The sequence below is a fragment of the Dicentrarchus labrax genome, unplaced genomic scaffold (genome assembly GCF_905237075.1).
Source record: "Dicentrarchus labrax unplaced genomic scaffold, dlabrax2021, whole genome shotgun sequence".
Taxonomy (NCBI): Eukaryota; Metazoa; Chordata; class Actinopteri; family Moronidae; genus Dicentrarchus; species Dicentrarchus labrax.
The window spans coordinates 10060889-10080302 of record NW_026136710.1 but is presented as its reverse complement, the minus strand read 5'-3'; the positions used below and the strand labels follow the sequence as shown (position 1 = coordinate 10080302).

Sequence of the window (19414 nt, the reverse complement as noted above, 5' to 3'; positions counted from 1 at the left end):
TCCATGTTTAGTCCATGTTTTTTTAATCCATGTGTACTAGGGGCATCGAATGATAAGTGTCATATGACATGCTGCTGCACTGTAGTGGAAACGTGTTTTAGACTTGAGGTACATCATCACTTTATGTCCAGGTCAGTTGGTAAACCACGGTTTTTCTTCACCAGTTCCAGTCCAGAGTGATTCAATTTTGCACTGAAATGGCCTCTATACTATAAATGATCCTACTGCTCTCATCATCTTTGTTTCCACGCACAGAAAGCGGTTGTTTTTGTTATTGAATAAGGCACACAGTCACACATTTCATCCACCACATATCCTGCCACAAGCTTCATTAGTTTTTGTCGCTTATAGCCTGCTGTCCACGATTAGAATCCAGTTATAGGTAATTTAAATATTTCCACCCAATGAATGTGTCCTGCTTCCACGCTTTTATTTATTTGTTTTACCTTCATTTAACCAGATAGGTCAATTGAGAACCAATTTTCATTGACAATGATGACCTAGCCAAGAGGCAGCAGCGAGAGGCAATCCAATACAACAAGTCAAACATTCGTACAGCTAAGGCTAAAAACCATACAGTTAAACAAAGTTATGTTAACAAAAGCACAATATAAACGTTCTAGAGTTGTTTTTAGTAGGGTTATATGGTCCATTTTGGAAGGTAATAACATATAAAGTATATTTGTATTGTATTGTATGAGGATGTGTTTGATTGTAAGCGCAGCATATTAAATCATATAAATGGAAAAATGCACTATAAGCACAAACAACGTAAAGGTATTGTGCTTAGGAAACTGCAAAATCCACATTTTTCCTAACTTGGGTACATGCAACGTAACAGTGATGCTCTGATGTCTTAAAACTAGTCTGATGTCTTTAAAACCAACACGAAATGAGGAGACAACACACATATAAATGTTCTTCTCAATATTCATTAGAGCTATTGCAATTACTGTTTTTTTTTTTTTTTTTTTTTTTTGCTGTATATATGCTAAAAAGCCGGCAAATGAGCATAATGAACCTTTATATACCACTAAAAACTTGTATGTGATGTGCAAGTATAATTGAAGCGATAGACTAAGCAGTCATGATGTGACGAAGCTTCATTAATGGCACAGAAGAACAATAAGCTCTTTAAGCAAATCACTTTTCTAATAATTCTTAACTGTCGAAGCTTCATGTCAGTCTCTTAAGCTGCTGGCTACCAGTAATTTTAATTAGCACTGATTTTGTATTCATGGTACAATAACACACATGTAAAATCATACAAACCAAAAGGTGACTGAAACAATTAAAGCTTGAAGCAATTAAAATCTAACTTAGTTGGACTTTAATATAATAATTGAAAACAACCTCAGCCACAGGAGCATTATGCCTGCGCATGCCTAAGTGTGGTGAAAATTAATTTCTGTAGCCCCTGATTCCACACAATTGCCTCAAATGTCTCGATGACCCACCGCACCGATGATCATATATCACCAGTGACTGCTTAATTATAAGGACGCCATTTCAACCGTGTAGGGTGCACTGTATCTTCATGCATATCTATCAGGACAGAGATAAGAATAGTAGTTCCTCTCTTCACATTGTGTGAGCTTAGGAATATTAAATGACCCTAGGCATACGCTCAGTTATAATAAATGAGCCGGACTGATTTTACGAAATGTTTCCTATTCATTTTAGTTTTTAGTTATTTGTTTTGTTTTGGTGATTGGTTAACTGGTGTATTCAACATAATGTCCAGTCAGTCAATGAAACATGTCCAATTTCCATTTTGTGTTGTCCTACAGACACCCACATCTCACGGAATAGATGATTATGTTCTGTAACGTGGCATATGAAAGGCTTTGAACTGCCAGCTTTTATTGCATCTCATTTCGGTAAAATACTACCTGTCCTCCCAGTGAACTCAAACATGCCATTTCTTTGAAAAATCCTCCACAGTGCTACACACAAAATGACTGATTGCTGTTTCCTCTGAACTCCATATTCAAATTCCCCCTGCATTATATCATTCCCAGTACTGATGAGAAGGGAATGCAATTATATCTCACCTATAATTCTTTTTTTCCCCAAAAAAACTTTCTATATTGCATCATGCTTTGTGCATCATGGATGGTGTCTGGTGTAGAGGTTGCATTGAGTGGAGAAAATTGCTTTTTCTCTGAGATCCGTCATAGCGGTGCGATGGGGGCCTTTGTTTAAGGGTTGCTTCCGTATATCTCAGAGGTCTGATCAAACCACCGGTGTGACTCCTTTCCGGAGGCAAACTGTCTTGTGTTGGGTGTTAATAATTCCATGAATCACATTACTTTTTTTCTCATTTTCTTTCTATGGAGCTGTGAAAGTTCCTTCTGAAATGGTTTAAATTCTATCAATCATCTTTGTCTCCGATAGTGTTAACAGATTTATTACTCTGTGTGAGTTTGTGTGTTTGTTGGTTTCATACTTCCTGTAACACTGCCTCTAATGTTCCCATTTTTGCAAATGTACAATGAAGAAGAAATGGCAGCACAAGTGCTAGATTTTACTTATGTACAGAGTCTGAGGCAGCAGTTAAGACAGTGACAGACAGCAGCGAACTGCAATGAAGTACTTCACTGATATTGATATATAGAATACTACCCTTCCAATGATTTACCATCACAGTTTGGCTCCTGCTAGAACTTCCCTCTGAGGTACAAATCAAAAGAGCAGAGCAAAGACTAAAAGCTGTTTGACAAAAAGCCAACCGCAACAAATAAAATCCTTGCAATAGCTGTTAAAGTGTGTGCGATCATTTTGATTACACAATGCAAATCAAACATTTTCAGAAAGCCCCAAGGAATAGCCAGGCAGCAGTACATGATGTTATGCCACAATGCAAAAACTTGATTTAGTATTGTTAGATGCATAAGATTAGATTACGCAGAGGGCATTACTCCAAGACAGACAAGTAAGTCATAATCCAACATAGAAAACAAAGGTATTATGTGGTCATGGGAGGTAGTGCCCTTACTTCTGACATCCCAGGTTCACTTTTTGACTTCTAAAATATGACTAAACTGGTGGAAAGTTCTAATTTCATGATTCCATATAGTTTTTTGGGGGGCTCCTGAAGGACCCTCATTTGGTTTTAAAGAGTATAATAGTTTACAATATCTTAGCTAATACATTTTAAACATAATTTCAAACATGCACATGAATGTACTGTAGTGTCCTCTATGCAAGCCTGTGCAGAGTACATCAACTCTTCAACATACCTCACAATCAAACTTTTAAAACTGCATGTGAACTAATGCAACAACCAACACTTCTAGTCCTTTTCTTTCAAAGGCAGAATTAATTAATAAGTAATTATTAATTAAAACTCATTTACTAACTGACATAAGAACAGATATGTTCTTAGGAAAGTGTCTTGATGTAAGGATCAGAACATAAAGTTTCAAGATGTAAGGCATCTCTGCTTATGTGATCACTTATGAACAATGGTTAGCAGGGAATTTCATCTAAATTTATCCATCTCAAATGTACAGTATAATTACTGTACCATCGGTGTCAAAATGTAGTATGACTATGAGGTTGCAGTTATAATTAAATTTAAAGCCTAACTTTTTTATACTTAGAATAATAGAGAAGATCAGGTTGTTTGAATGAACACATGGACCATGTTACATGAAAAACACAAACAAACGAAAAAACGAAGTCATAGCCTATGCAATAGCTAGCACACTGTAGAGTATATCTAACAATAAAAAGACAATACTGTCAAATCAGTTTGTTATCCGAGTAAGTCATTTACCGTAAATCAAATCGATCTGATTGCTACATCAGTCAACTGTCATTTGAACCTGTGTTAAAACTGATACCTGTCTGTGTCTCCTGCTTTCATATGATGGAGAAACAGTGTAGGGGCAGGACAGCAAAAAAGCAGAGAGAGTTGGGAAAACGATTGCTTGAGTGAGTGAGAAACTGACAGCTCAACGCCAGAAGAATAGAGTGCTCACACTTCAGTCTGGGCCAAAACTGACAGCATCAGACATTGTGATGTTTACTCGAAGAGCCAGGAGACACCTTGAGGCCATGAGGCCAAACCACCACACCTCCTGTCCCGTTGTTCTGACTGCCTTGATATGCACCCACTCTTCCTTCCTTCCTTCTTTGAATTTTATACACTAATGTCTATTTTTTAGACCCCCAAGAAAATAAAGACAGCCTCTTACAAGGACAATACTACAGTCTTTGCAAACAGTATACCCGCACAAATGTATAAAACTCTGTTTAAATACTAATCAATTTATTTATATTCAATAAACAATGGATGACACATTTCAAACTGGTTGCTGGTAGAAACAAACTCACTAATTGACCGTACTTTACAACCCTTTTGCTTTGTGCTCCAATAACAGTTAAGCAAGGCTTGGTCAACTTTCTCCTTCCCTGTACTTAGATATGCCATGTGCTATGCTGTTCTATGTTGAAAAGACAACCCAATTTTGAAGATCGTTGGATAAAAGTAACCACCACATTTTAAGCTAATGTTAGCAAAAGTACATATACAGTATATGTCCCTTTGGTTGTCTTTTCAACATAGACAAACCTAGCACATAGTATATCTAAATATAGGCACAGAGCAAAACAAGGCTCGGCTTAGAAAGTGTCAATTATCATCCGACTCTGCAATTCCGCTCAGCTCTGCAAAGCATATCACCGTCTTTCCACCTATAGCTTAGTTTTTACAGTGTGCAGCTTTAATACTGTTTAATACTGTTGTTTCATTCCTCCCACTCTCATGGCCATCAAAAAGAGACTATGAGAGGAGAATGAATATTGGACTTACATCCGGCAGATGTCCAGAAACACGGCTCCAACAAACACTAATGTTGCTCTGTATTTGCAGTTTATGCAGGTTTAAAAACATTTTCATCTAAGTAACAAATAGGATACCATGCCACTAGAAACTCTTGTTTGCAAAACAAAATACAAGGATCGTTGAGAATTTCATGAAAATTTGGCTTTAAATGTGATACATAGATGGTCACATCTTAAGCCAACTTGTGCTCATACAGGAAAATAAGTATTTGGTCTTTCGTTGGACTTTTGGAGTTTTACACCACAGGTGGTACTATGGAGAAAAGATTTATAGAGCAGGTCCCCATTTTGTATCTTGTGTTTCTAGCATGCATACCAAAACCTGGGCTGTTATTTAATCAATAATACTAATAATAATAATAATAATAATAATAATAATAATAATAATAATAAAAAATAATGCATGCTTTATTTTTGGATAGGGACAGTGCACATTAATGAACATCGATATTTAAACATCTCTGTAAACATGCCGGATTATAGCAAAGCTGCTAATTTGCATCCATAGCCCCTAATAAATAAATAAATAAATAGAGAAAATACAAATAGAAGAGACAGCAAATAAATAGAGAAAATACAAATAGAAGAGACAACACACACAGCACAATACATTACACAATCAGAAGGACACCAGACCCAGACAGGATATAACAATGCAATAAAAAGTAATGTTCAATTAGTCTCAAGTCCAGTTAGTGGTCGCACTTTTGGTTTGATTTGAGCCACTGTTTTAGTTGTCCTTTAAAAGAAGAGTATGTGGGGGGGACTATTCCAAATGTCCCCCCCCACAACAGACAACACGTTCCTCCCATACATGGTGCGCCTGTGGGAAATTTCACAGTCTCCTCTATCACAAGCCCTGGTGCTCATACCTCCCAGAGTCTTTTTCCTTATGAATTCATTCAGCGGTGGTGGAACAAGACCATGGAGACTTTTATACACAAAACAGGCAAATCTAAAAGGACAGGATACAAGGATATAGGTTGAAGATGAGAGGGATAGGAGCATAAAGCAGTGTCTAATTATAAAGATGTATGAGAGATTGTTGAGCAGAGGACAGTGAGGTGCAAGAGAATATTATTATAAAATAATTATAACATTATCTTAATCAATTAATCAAATGGCAAATGTAACAAAAAAAAAAAAAAAAACATCAATCCATCGATATTCCATAATGGTTTGTTCTGTTCTTTGTCTTAAGAGGCTTGGGCTTATCTCAGCATCCACTGCACACTGGGCGAGAGCCAGGCTACACCCTGGACTGCTCACTATTTCACAAGGCTAACACACATAGACAGATAACCACATTCACAATCACATATGGCCAATTTAGAGTTGTGAGCCTAAGCTATGCAGCATGTCTATGGACTGTCAACAAAAGAAGCAGCAGTTCCAGGAGAAAGAAATACAATGAACAAAATGGACACACCGAATCAATAAAAAAATATATTAGAATACATAAAATGTGCTAAAATAAATTGAATTTAATACATAAAAAAATCTATCTACTGCAATAAAAGTAACATTTGTATAAAAGATGACTGAGACGGGGGAATGTTGGCAAGACAACCACAGATTTGATAAAAGACCTTTTTCATGGAGGACATTTTGACATGTCACAGTAAAAAAAACTGTTTGCTGTTTTGATTTCTGCTCCTGGCACTGTGCATTAACCTGACTGCGCCCGATGGTTTGTTACACAAAACCATTTAGGAAGTTGTTGTCGGAAAATAACGTTGGAAAAGGGCAGGAACTTCTATTACGGGTGAACTTAAACTAATCAGACCAATAAACCATAATGTAAACTCTTACTGAAGCCAGTTGGAAGTAAATATCTTTTAAATCAAGAAAAGCCTTCAGCGCCGTTCTTTGCTCTTCTTTTACTGAAGAAAATCTCACTTGTTCTGATATAACTAATGCTAGCAGCGTCTACATTAACCCATGGGAGCCGCCACTTGTCCAAGCAACGTTAATTGTGCATTAGGCCTGTAAAATATGAAGAAATTCTGCGATGCGCGATAGACAGCACGCTAGCTATTAGCTGAGCTAGCAGAGGTGGACGAGAGATGTGTTTATATAAATGCTTGTTGAACAGGTGTACTGATAAAGTGTTGCCTTTTTACTCAAAAATGTTTTCTTGCACTTGCAAACGATAATGAGCGTAGTTGTCGCCAATTAGTAATTTTCGAATTGACTTTGCTTTATTCACTTCACTGCTCTTTGTGCCTATGTGTGTGTATGTGGAGAAGCTCAGCCCAGAAAAAAAAAGCCAGAAGAGAAGGTGGAGCATGATAATAAATGCAGTCTTTGGCTCCTGGGCCTGTTTAATACTGGGGTTCTGTACCCATCCCTAAATAAAATTATTTTTCTTATTCATTGCGTTTCAAGCTGTCTTTTGCAATGTGTTCATCGCGCATGTTCATTCCCTAGTGTGCATTCTGTCAATAATGGGACACTTCAACCGAAGTGAGCCATTATTATTGTTATTATTAATACCTGTGCTTTTCCTACTATAAAATATGTAAAATCAATTCAAAATGTCTGCTGCAAAAAATGCCTTTCTAAAAAATGTCATTGCCACTGGAAAAAATATAGTCATTCCAGGTAATACACTGATATAAAAGCTCATCACCATTTAAGACATAATCCATCTCCCAAACCCATAATTTGTACCTTTGCCATATTCGCAGCCATACGAGAGCGGTGAAAGGAGGGTCATGAGGTTTAGATAAATGAAAAATTAAAAGAGAAAAAGTGCAAGTACATTCATTTCTTTGACGATGTGTGCATGAGGCATGAAAACAGACATGAACCTAAGTTCACATTTATAAATATTTATAACTATTATCATTGTCTTTTGGTTATGTAACTTTTAGTTGATGCAGCTCCAGAGATTCCTTGTTTTGACAACTTGACATTGGGGATATAAACATTCTTTGGCAGGTTTAAATGTTACATAACTGTCAAATGCTTTTATGACTGTGTCTAGACTAAAGTTTTATGTAATAGTGTAATTACAGTAGGGTTGGGCAATTTTCCAACCAGCCACTGTCAGTCCAACAATCAGAAATTGCCTATATATTTCCTATACAGCCTCCCAATCGCCACCCCAGTAGGTTCAGCTTGGATTGAAGGTGAGCGGTGAGTTAACTATGTGTGACAAGGTCTAACAGCTTTAGTAAAGAAAATAAACACCTATTTTCTGCATTAAACAGAAAATACAACTAAATTAAAGTTTCTCTCTTATCAATGTTGTTAACCAATCTTAAAACACACTTATTTCAAATCCGACAGAAAGAAAATTAAACGGACAAAACAGTCTTTATTAGTCTTTACACTGTTCCAACAATCAGCAACTCTAACAGTGTTAGACCCGAACATATTCTGGCTGCCCTTGACCTCCCTCACTGCTCTGAGCTTCTCTCTTTCTTCAGAGGCAGACCATTAAATTAGCAAAACTAAATGACAAAAATCAGCCCAAAAAAAAACAACCAGCAATGGACTCAGCCAATCGCTGATAGCTGACATATTCGTCCAATCGCCCAACCCTAGATTACAGTTAAAACAGTAATACACACAACGGTGATATTCATTCATAATGTTTAATTCATGGTTATGTCAGTTTTTATGGCATAGTCATGACAGTGTTATGCATACCCCTTCAAATAAAGTGTCAGCAAAGGTGTTTTGGGGGTGAGAGAGGATGAGGTGGGTCTGTGAGCAGGATTCGCGAGAACGCGGAGGTGGATAGAGCAAGGAGATGGTGCACAGAGAAGAGGGGAGAGACAGAAATAGAGAAGGTGGTGGGATGTGCAAGGAGAGGTGAGACAGAGAAAGTCAACAACAGAATTGGTGCGAAACATGAGACTTGAAGCCTGGAAAGTTTCAATTTAGGGAAAAAGTGAAATGGAAGAAGAAGAGAAAGCTGTAAAAACACAGCCAGGTTTATTCACAATAAGTTAACAAGAAGAGATAAAGCACTTGACATCCATAGAAGTGATATGAGGTTACTAAATACATTTTTTTTTAAAAGTGCAAAAAAGAGGATAAGATGGTGAACATGCGGATTGGCAAATCCTTATGCACCGTAGTCGTAAAGCTGTAACATTGTGATGGAAACAATACTGATACAATACAAGAATACAGCACTGGGTGCAAGGTTGGATCAAGCCCATCAAGGATCAAGTGATCTCCCACCAATCACTTCCTAACCAGCTTTCTACTCCACCTGCTAACAGTTGGTAAATGCATAATTTAAATGTTGAAATTCCCCCACCTTCACAGCATCCCATCAATAAGAGCTACTATAATATAGCAAGAGGTACATCATTGTATAAGCTGTGCAGCCGTAGCTCTGACTTCACCGTACTTTGAGAGATTTAAAGATCTTAAGCTCCACACCAGACTTCTTGTCTACAAAATCATTACTCTTTGCACTAACTGTATCAGTACCTGAAATGCTTCCAATCAAAAAGCTTAAATATCAGCTGGGAGGACAAACACTGAAGCCTTGTTTTCACTGCATGGTACAGCTTGGCTCGACTTAACTCAACTCACTTTTGGTATAAGGTACTTTTTGTTTTCCACTGCAGACAGTACCCCCTCGATGTAGGTGGGATTCTTCTGATCATCACAAACACAGGAACAATGGAGGATATTGAAGGGGTTCTCGGTATGTGGCTGTTTGTCACAGCACGGAGAAAAACTTTGTTTCAGAAGACAAAAGACTGCTGAAAAAGTCAGGAAATTCTACGAGGCCATTCGAGTTGCTGCATGTTGAGAAAGTGACGATTCTCTCAGACCAATTCACTCCACCTTTTAGTATTGGCTCAGCTCGTTTGGAACCTTGACCATGGTGATACCATAAAAAGTACCAGTACTATTCATTACTTTTGCCAATGTAAAACAACAATTCCAAGCAAGTTGAGTCGAGTCAAGCTGAGCCGTACCATGCAGTGGAAAGGAGGCAGTCACAACACTATATGGCACTCCTTTTTGAGTAAGAATCTGTAGTTATGACATTCCATAAAAAAGGATTTTCAGAGAGACGAAGGTCCAAATACCAGCAACCACCCCCAGATATGACACTGTGGAAGACCACACAAATACTGTCAAACTTGCTGGGAAATTGTAAACAATTGTGTGTTTCTGTATGTATTTGCCATGCTACACATGCATTTTTAACTGATTTTATGTATAGCCACTAGAGGTGGGCGATATATATCGTTTGCGATAATATCGTCATTGTTGTTTTGACGACTGACGCTAATTTCCATTATCAACTATTTAAATTACTTCGCCAAAAATATTGAAACGCAGGCGGAAACTCCTCACATCCACTTAATACACGGTGCAGCAACACTCTCTACAGCATGGCAGGATTCATGACATGATGTGATCACGTGACCTCTCGCTAGCATCCCCCTTGCAACAGTTTAGCAGCTCGTTGTGATGGTAGAGGGAAAATGCAAACACCTCCAGTCCCTGAAGCTACCGGTACTTCAGATGATTTAGTGCCGAGACGTGGGTCTACCTCTCTGGCATTGAAATGGTTTGGTTTCGAAAAGACTGATAAGGGGCTGTGTCCACCAAACACGTTTTTAGTGCTAGCAGCGCCTATTTTGAATACAAATCCTATGAGCTTCAGCGTTCAGAGCACTAAGCGCCTTCGAGAATAACAAGACATTATTTTTTGCCCATATCGCCCACCCCTAATATCCACAACCACAGGAGTAGGTGTTCATAACTTACCATAACTGAGATGTGCAGCAGATGCATGTGTTCATGTAGGACATGAGCAGGCTCCCGGGCTGTGGGTTGTGTTGTCTGGGCTAGAAGCTCAGACTCAGTCATGGACACATGGAAGTACAGTGTCCCATTTTCCAGCCACTGTTGCTTCCAGTGTACCTGAGAAATATCTTCTCCTGTACCTGACATCTCTGAAGAGGATAAGGAAAGAGAAAAAAGGAAATGGTTTGTGAGATCAACATTTAACCCATGACATTTAAACTGTGTAAGAAATACATGTTTTCCAAACTTTATTGTGTGAACATTTTAATGAAAAAATATTTAAAATAGCCTGTGAATAAAATAAGACAAAGTTCACATGAGACCGTTAGGTTATGCATTAGTATTCTAGTGTAGTACTCTGTCTCGCACATCAACACTGTGCTGTAACTTAAAACCCTGAACTCTTGAATAGCTGGACAGATTTCTTAGGCTGTCATAATTTTGAGCGTTTCTGCAGTCGGCTCGGTAAGAATTACTGTCAAGCCATTATATTACTTAGCTGCTTTGATGAAATCTTTATGATGACAACTTTTTCACCCATGGTATTAGTCATTAGATTTGTCTAATTTCTAAATTAATAAGTGGCAAGCATCATAAATGTTTCAGCTATCACAATCAATACAGCACTTCAATCATAGACAAAATGAGTCACAGATGGGAAAGACGTATTCCTCTTATTATCCATTTGTTTACACTCCTCTTTTTTGTCAGGCAAGACACACAGACATAAAAATCTCTACAAATAGAAAGACAATGGATTTTCAAGCCCTATTAAATTCACATGTCCAAATTAGCTGTAGAAATGCTGTCTTGCCATTCAGTGTCCTCTTCTTATCTGCATAAATCGTCCTATATTTTCTACCAATATAAAACCATTAGCTTCAGGCCAGCACTGGCATTAAGTATCCAACATCAAAGGAAAGCTGGAAACATTTAAAAGCAAAGGAGAGAGAAAAATGTTCAAAATGAAAAAAAGAAAGAGAAAAAAGACCCAATTGCAATTTATGGGGCAAAGGAAAAAGGAGATGAAAAAGAGCAGAGGGATCACCAGTTTATCTCGATATGGATCATGGCACAAGAATCTAATGTTATCAAGTGGGAGTGGTTGTTCAGTAGAGAAGTACTGAGAAGCCTCAGGGAGCCTCAGATTGCGAGTCTTGATACAGTATTTGTCATGTGGCTGGGTGACAAGGGCATAGACATCTGCTGACATCTCCTATCAGCGGCAGGTAGCAAAATGACAAATGGCTTTCTGTACAGCTGGTTATTAACCCACTGACTCTGGGTCAGAAGACATGGATGGCAGGGGAGGGTTGTGTGAGCTATGCTCAATAGTGCCCTGGCCCCTCAGGTGCAGGAAGGGAGCATGCAGCAACAGACATCCCCTGAGAAAATGACAGAACTCATGACATAACGTATAGACCTCATATTATAATGCTTAATTTACAAGTAGGTAACATTACTTAAATATAATAAAATATTTTCCCTATGTGATTTGATTTTTACATTTTTGATTCATCAATTAATTATTTGGTCTATAAAATGTCAGAAAATAGCGACCAGCAAGAAGTCCAATTACTGGTGGCAAGACTTGACTTAATTCCGTCTCACCAACAGCCCAAATGTTAAAGACATACAATCTCTACTTGATATAAAACAGAAAAAAAATCCCAACATTTGCAAATGTGTTTTTTTTTTTATTGATTATATAATTAATCAATGATAAAAATTGTCAAAAACATTTCTGTCAAATCCATTATGTGAGCATTTAGACAATGTACACATTATCTTCCAATACACTCTCTGAAAGTACACTTTCATCCTCCCTCTTGTACAGTAATAGTGAGGTGTTCCATACTTTTGCTGACTACAGTTTATGATAAAATTTTGTGGGGTGTGAAATTCTTAAATGCCATAACTGCTGGCTATTCAGCTCTTTATGTTTAATCTGCGGGCTGAAGAGACACTGCTTGACCTTTCACCTTGACATGAGATAAAGCTTCATCTGCTGGGCCAACAGTGAGGTGCCTCCTGCCATCTGTTACTGTTTTCAACAGAGCTTATCAAACTCCTGTCAAATTTAGCTTGGAAGTTTGCTCACATGCTTTATGTGCATTTCAGAAAGCTTTAAATAACTCTGATTATGCATAACATTGACACTTATTTTGATCAAAATCAAAAGTGATTTTCAGGTGAAAAACTGTGAGTCTTGCAGTAATAGAAGCAATCACATGCAGGATGGATGGACAGTAATAGAGTTTTGAGGGCTGTTACCTACCTCCGTACGATTGTTATGTAGATGAGGAAGCTCAGTAAGCATGCTACTTAAAGGCAAAAGCATTGTGTGTGTGCGTGTGTGTGTGTGTGCCCTTGTCTTTTGTGCTATGAGGCTTGTCATTGGGCAACAAGCCAGACGTTACTGGGATATAGGTGCATGGCCTCAAGGTCTGCTTGTAATTCATTAGAAGGAACATTATTAATGTCTACGTGTGCATGACTGTGTGTGTGTGTATGTGTCTACTGTATTTGCGTGACAAAAGCCAGTATGCTCCCAGCAAAAGTGTCAGCAATACAGTGTCTCCCATACAGAGTTCAAGGACAACCCAAGATAATGCCAGAGTGAACATTTCATAGATCCAGGAAAATGTCTCCATTAATTGTTTGGATCACGTCACAGAGAAATGCTGACACAATATGATGCTTGGATCCTCACAGGGTAAAACAGCTCTTTATTTAGAGTTATCATTGTGGCCATAAGGCTCCTTTAAACAAAAGACAAAAAAGACATTATGGGTATGGCAAAAATGGGAGACTAACTGTTTTGCTATAACTACAAATACATGTTGTTTTCTTTACATTGCTGCTGTACCAGTGTAGAAGTTTGAAATTAGTTTTCCTCCTTAAAGCCGCCAGTTATTTCTTTAAAAGAAATATCATCAGTGAACATATTCAAGATTCAAGATTCAATACTTTATTGCCATACAACTCGGTGCAAGTTGCTAGGGATTTGCTTCAGTGTGCTCCAGACATCAACAAAGTCAGAAAAAAAAGGACACAGAACATGTAAATACATATACAACACAAGGGCTCCAAAACATATAAGTACATATACGGTATCCCACACAGGATCACACATCGTACGCATGTTCTGTTAAAGTGATTTTGTGGAACGTTACTATGGCTCTTAGGAGTAGCCATTTTCAAAAATCTTCTCAGTGATTCATTTCATCTGCTGAATAACATTTTGTTGATGAGCTTTTGAGAAACAAGAATATGGGGAAATAATCATGTGGATTTCTTGCTTTAAAAAAGGTTGCAGTCAGCAAACAAAACTCAAAGTATCCTGATTATTCAGTAGTCCAATTGTACCAACGGGACATGATTTTATAACAGCCACAATTGTGACACCTGAAATGAACTGAAGAAAACTACCGTATGAAATGAAAAATTTAACTGAAAATGAATGGCATGCTTTTGAAAATAGTTGTCCACAAGAAGTCTAACAGTAATGTAAAGAATACAGGATGTAATCTGTTGTCATTCTCAGGAATCTGTGCTGAATACTGTGCACACTTAAATATTTCTCCTAATTGTTCTCCATTGGCTAATGATGAAAGCTGTTGGTTGTTTGGTCTCCTTTCACTTTTCATGAAGTTTGCATAACAGCCAGGCCAGAGATATTGAAAGCTTGGGCAAAATCCTTGATAAAGCCTTCTCACTCTTTGCTAAATCCTCTCCACAGGTGCTAGAGATATGAGTACAAATCTATTGAACAGCCAATGTCAGCAGAACTCTCATTACAACAGCTGGTGATCATACAAGTGCTCACTCTGTGTCTTACTGTGGTTTTCTTTACCCTTTTTCTTTTAACTGTCTGTTTAATCTTTTCTTCAACATTGGCCAGGTTTGGCTACAAGTGTTATATCGTTTACAAGTACAGTTTTGAGTTCACTGTAGTTTTCACATTTTTTAAATTTAGCATTGAGGTAGAGTGATATCCACGTAGCACAGCCTCTCAGAGTTGGATATTTGATGAGATGAGGTTTCCCATGACCATAGAGTACAAACACGAAGGCCTGGGAGCCACCACACAGCAGAACCCTGACCCTCAATACCAGCAAAAACACGAAAGACAAAGTTTTACCCATAAGTACCTGTGTGCGCTAATTCTGGATTTAATCGTTGAAATTAAATCGGCTACAGGGGAACACCAGAGGAGTGAACATACATCTGTAGGTGGCTTACATATAAATCATAACAAATTGTTGTATTTTCCAAATCCAGTCTGCCACCTCTGTCAAACCTGAATTACACTGTAATGTTAGCAGCTGTATGTTGCACACTGAAATTAAACAGAGACCATCCTGATTAGCAAAGCGTTGATCACTGAGCCCAACACATCGTTCACTGAACCAACGATAAACATGAACATGTGTTAACAAAGTGAGCTGTCTCACCTTAAACCAGGTGTTAGTTTGCTTTCCTTTGTACAGATATCCATCAGTGTACTAAATACCAGTATACTGAGCAGATGTGATCTAACCGCCATCTAGTTATAAGTTGTTTTCTTTTTGCAAAAGGCAGCTGTTTTCAGCAAGCAAGCTCTAAAAACCAAGTGTATATTACCTGCTCAGCACCAAACACAATAAATTAGGGACAAGCCCTCAACAATTTACCTCAGTAGGTGGTGGAGACCAATCGAGAGCCAAAAGTGGTTCACTATATAAACTTTATATTTGGCCAATATATTTGCCCCCTTTGGCGAATTTCGCCATTGGCCAAAAATGAATTTACTCTATCCCAGACATAAGTTATTCTACAAAGCTGATTCAATGTTAAAAGTTAAATCCACCCTAAACTGAATATACATTTGCTGTTCCAGCATTTAAACATCTGAATTAGTAAGTATTGGTAGTTCATTACGCTGAACAAGAGGGGGAAAAACTGGTAATGATGTGATCTAGAGACAAATCCTGGAGCTGCTCCACTGATCACGAACAGCAGAAACATTCCTATAACGCCATGATGGTACCCATGGTGATTTTACTAGGATATGGGTATATTTTCTGAATCACAGCTGGAACTCATTTAAATAGAATGTCTGAAAAATTCTACGAGCCCACAGAGTCAAAATCTAATTTTGTGTCAATGGACCATCCCAAAAACGTATTATCTGAATACATCTTCAATTCAATCCCCAATGCCCTTATTTCCAGCTAGGGAGATGGTAGTCTGTGTTTGGAGATAGCTTACTGTCTGAAATTTTCTAAAGTGGAGCTGGAGCGTCCTTTTGAATTCAAACTACAGCTGCACTATTTCCACCAAACAGTATTGCTCTTGAAACAGTACCTCCAACATCATGACTATCACAATCAAGCTGTATGTAGATAACAACAGTCACTGTCAAGGTTGCATTGCCTAAGTCTGACAGACAGCAGACATGGGTTCAAAACAGTACCAATGATTGCATTAGAATATACTGTCTACGAGATGACAAACATATGCACACACATACATACACAGTCGACTGCCCGCCCACACAACAACACACGTTCCCAAAAGGTTGGCATTCATCAGTTTAAAGGTGATCATAGTAGTGCAGAGTCAGTGATTGTGCAAGCCTGACAGCTCCATGACAGTTTGTCAGCTCGGCAACAAGCCCGTGTCATCAACATTTACTATGATGAAAGCTGGCACCCTAAAGGCACTTTGCTGCCTGTCATTACATACGTGGCATAACTCGTCCGTCTTCGACTGACTGCATCTCACATCTCATTGCTCAGCCTATAGTATGGATGTCTTGTGGCAACACAATAGGCAGATGAATATTCAATAATTCATATGAGAGAATACGGGTGGTATTTATTGGTTTCAAATGTCTCGGCCCAAAATATAAGCAAGGACAGAAAAGGAGAGGTGAGAGTATATAAGAAAGAGAGAGACAAGCAGGCAGAGAAGAAGAGAAAGGAAGGGGAAGGGGATTTATCAGTCTGACACTCATCAAAAGTGTTCAAGAATATTAGCATACCTCCTAGACATTCAAATTCTGCCTCAAAACGTCTCTGTCAGCTGTGACAATGGCAAATTCTACATGTTTTCACTTTTTAACCTCACACTGCTGTCAGATGTCGACAGGAACTGTTCGTCAGCAGCAAAACAAACAGTTTGAAACTGATGAAAAAATGCACCCCTGATTAGGTACTAAATGGCCTTGATGTCATATGCTCCCATTTCAAAAATGCCAATTGTTCCATTGCCCTTTATAATGACCTGATGGGAGATATGAAAGAATTAGGCAAATAAGGGATGAGCTACAAAGAGGCATGCAGGGTTCTCTTTTCCAATTTAACACCCATGCAACTAAATGCCACCCTAATGTCTCATTACAAACACTAATGAAATAGCTGGTATTCACATAAAGACCAATGAAAATGAACACAATTAAAAGTGCATCAAGACTTTTTGCTTTCTTTTCAGGAAAGGAGTGTTATCTACACTGGCCTGACACACAGTGATATTATGCATGAGTGTGTGTTTCTGTTGAAATGATCAGCTCCAGTATCACATAAGTGGTCCATGTTGTTTTCTCACCATCAATGAGCCATACCTAAATTCATTTGGAGCAAGTGCATTTTCAGGCAATTTTGGTGGAATTCTTTGATGTACATTAAAAGTGTAATTCAATTGTTATCACCTGCCCAAACTAACTCAGTAAACACACACCCAAAAGTTTGATTCCCATGAAGTTTAAGAAAATATGATACAAAATGAAATATTTGTAAATACCATGTACAAGCTGAATGTTCTCTGTTTTAGACTCGGTTCCAGTTGGCCTAAACATGCAAGCATTAGCTGATTCTAGGGCATACTGACAATGGCAGGGGACATAAAAAAACTGCACTGCAGTAAATGGTTAGTCATGTGAGACCAACTTTCTCCCTTTCACAAAATGATTGTGTGATTACATCTGCTCTATGACTACAGTCTTTTTGAAGCTTAGCCCCTCATTCAGGTACAAATGTTGGTATTTTAGATTTCAGTAATCAACAAAAGAATACAGCACTGTGATGCTTGTATGGTCCTTTTAGAACTAGTACAGAATATCTAAAAGACAGGTTTTATCACTTAAAGTCCTCCACATCAAGCCTATGAAAAGTGGTGCATGTTTTCCACTTTCAGCTGCATTGCCAACACAATAACATCATTTTATCCATTGTGATAAGACTACCAATGTCAAGCAAGTTTGAAATTCTTATTTTCTCAACAAAACAAAATTATTTCAATTCAATTGCTGTCTGCAAACTCAATCAAAAATATTATGAAATGGTGGTACGCGGTTGGAAAAGTATGGTTCTTTCTCCTATTTTGCTTTTGTCTGTTGTGTTTAATCTCGGGTTTCAAATAGTACAAATAAATGCACAACATATGGGGAGTGGGAGCATTAAATGTGAGTTTAAGCTGCCCAGTCTTGTAGTTTATAATGAGTTAAAAATAATAATCTAATATATAGTACAGGGATTTCTATCAAACATTCAGTTTGTGAAATTAACAAAAACAAGGAAAGAAAGGAAAATGTCAGTGTTTTTCTCCTCCATTCCTTCCAAGCACTGTAGACTGCTGTTGCTATACCCCCTAGCCCAACCAGCACTGTAGGATCCAATTCTGTTGACTCAACACCTGTTTCTCTAGATGACCTGTTTTTCACCTCACTTTCCCCACGTTCTCCCCACTGCAGAGGCCACTTTATACACCTGACATTTCTCAAGATGAAATGTATGAAAGTAGCACTCTCACCACCACAATTGAATACCTTACTAGCCACTAAATTACAGCAGTTCATGAATGAAACCCGTTTGTTCAAACAGTATTATTTTCTATGATGATTAAATGTGCCCGATATAAAAACTTCAAGGAACTGTTATCTAAATCTGTCTCTGAATTAGTCACTGACAGACTGTACATTTAAATTTAAAATCACCACTGCAGTGCATAAATCTGCATGATTGTTGCTCTGCATACAGCATGTGACAAAGGAAACCATTTTAGCCATTTTAGTTAACATCAGTGGTGCAGGAAGAATGGATTTGAGACATTGAGACCATCTCTGTCCTTAAAGTTCTTAGTGGGGTCCTCTGAAGGATCTCCTGCTAACAAGAGGCCCTGCCAGTGCCACTCAGGCCTTATCACCAATGTCCACACCCACGCTAGCTCCTACCGTGCTCAATCACAGCGGCAGCTGTTGGACTGGGCACTGACCACCTCCTACAGAAAACCAATCATATTTTCAGAGACACTGCCGGTGAGCCGCCCAGCATGAAGGAGAAGGTGACTTATGACTTCAGAACACACAACCAACGAGTGGCAGTAACAGTATTAGGCAGTCGCAGTGAGTGTCTTAAAGAAAGCAGATATTCCCCAACCCCCCCAAAAAAAACATGCCAGAAGTTAAGTGAAAGTCACAGCCATATAATGCATCTTACTTCTGCAGAAACATAAAAAAAGAAAGATTTAAAGTACTAAAATATATCCACAACAAAGTTATCCACAAATATTGCTAAACATCAACATCATCTTACATATTTTCCAACAACAAAGACAAGTGCAGTGTAAGCAATGAATTACAGGATATAAATTGTTTTAGAGTGGGACTGTCAGACCTCTGGGAACCTGTTGTGACAGTGTAAATAGAATAAACAAATGGCTGCATGCCATTGGTCCTACTGTGGCACAGTGGGACCTGGATTATCTCTCATTAGCAGTGAATACATTCTGT

The 19414-nt window shown here is 38.2% G+C and overlaps 1 protein-coding gene across 2 annotated transcripts in view; it reads right to left on the bottom strand.

Annotated features, from left to right (window-relative positions):
- Window positions 1-19414, bottom strand: part of LOC127370511 (astrotactin-2-like) — a 249299-nt gene that overhangs the window by 196259 nt on the left and 33626 nt on the right. For both annotated transcript variants that reach the window (XM_051412637.1, XM_051412638.1), the window contains exon 2: window positions 10603-10790. In XM_051412637.1, the coding sequence (XP_051268597.1) occupies window positions 10603-10790 (188 nt within the window). The remainder of the gene's footprint in view (window positions 1-10602; window positions 10791-19414) is intronic.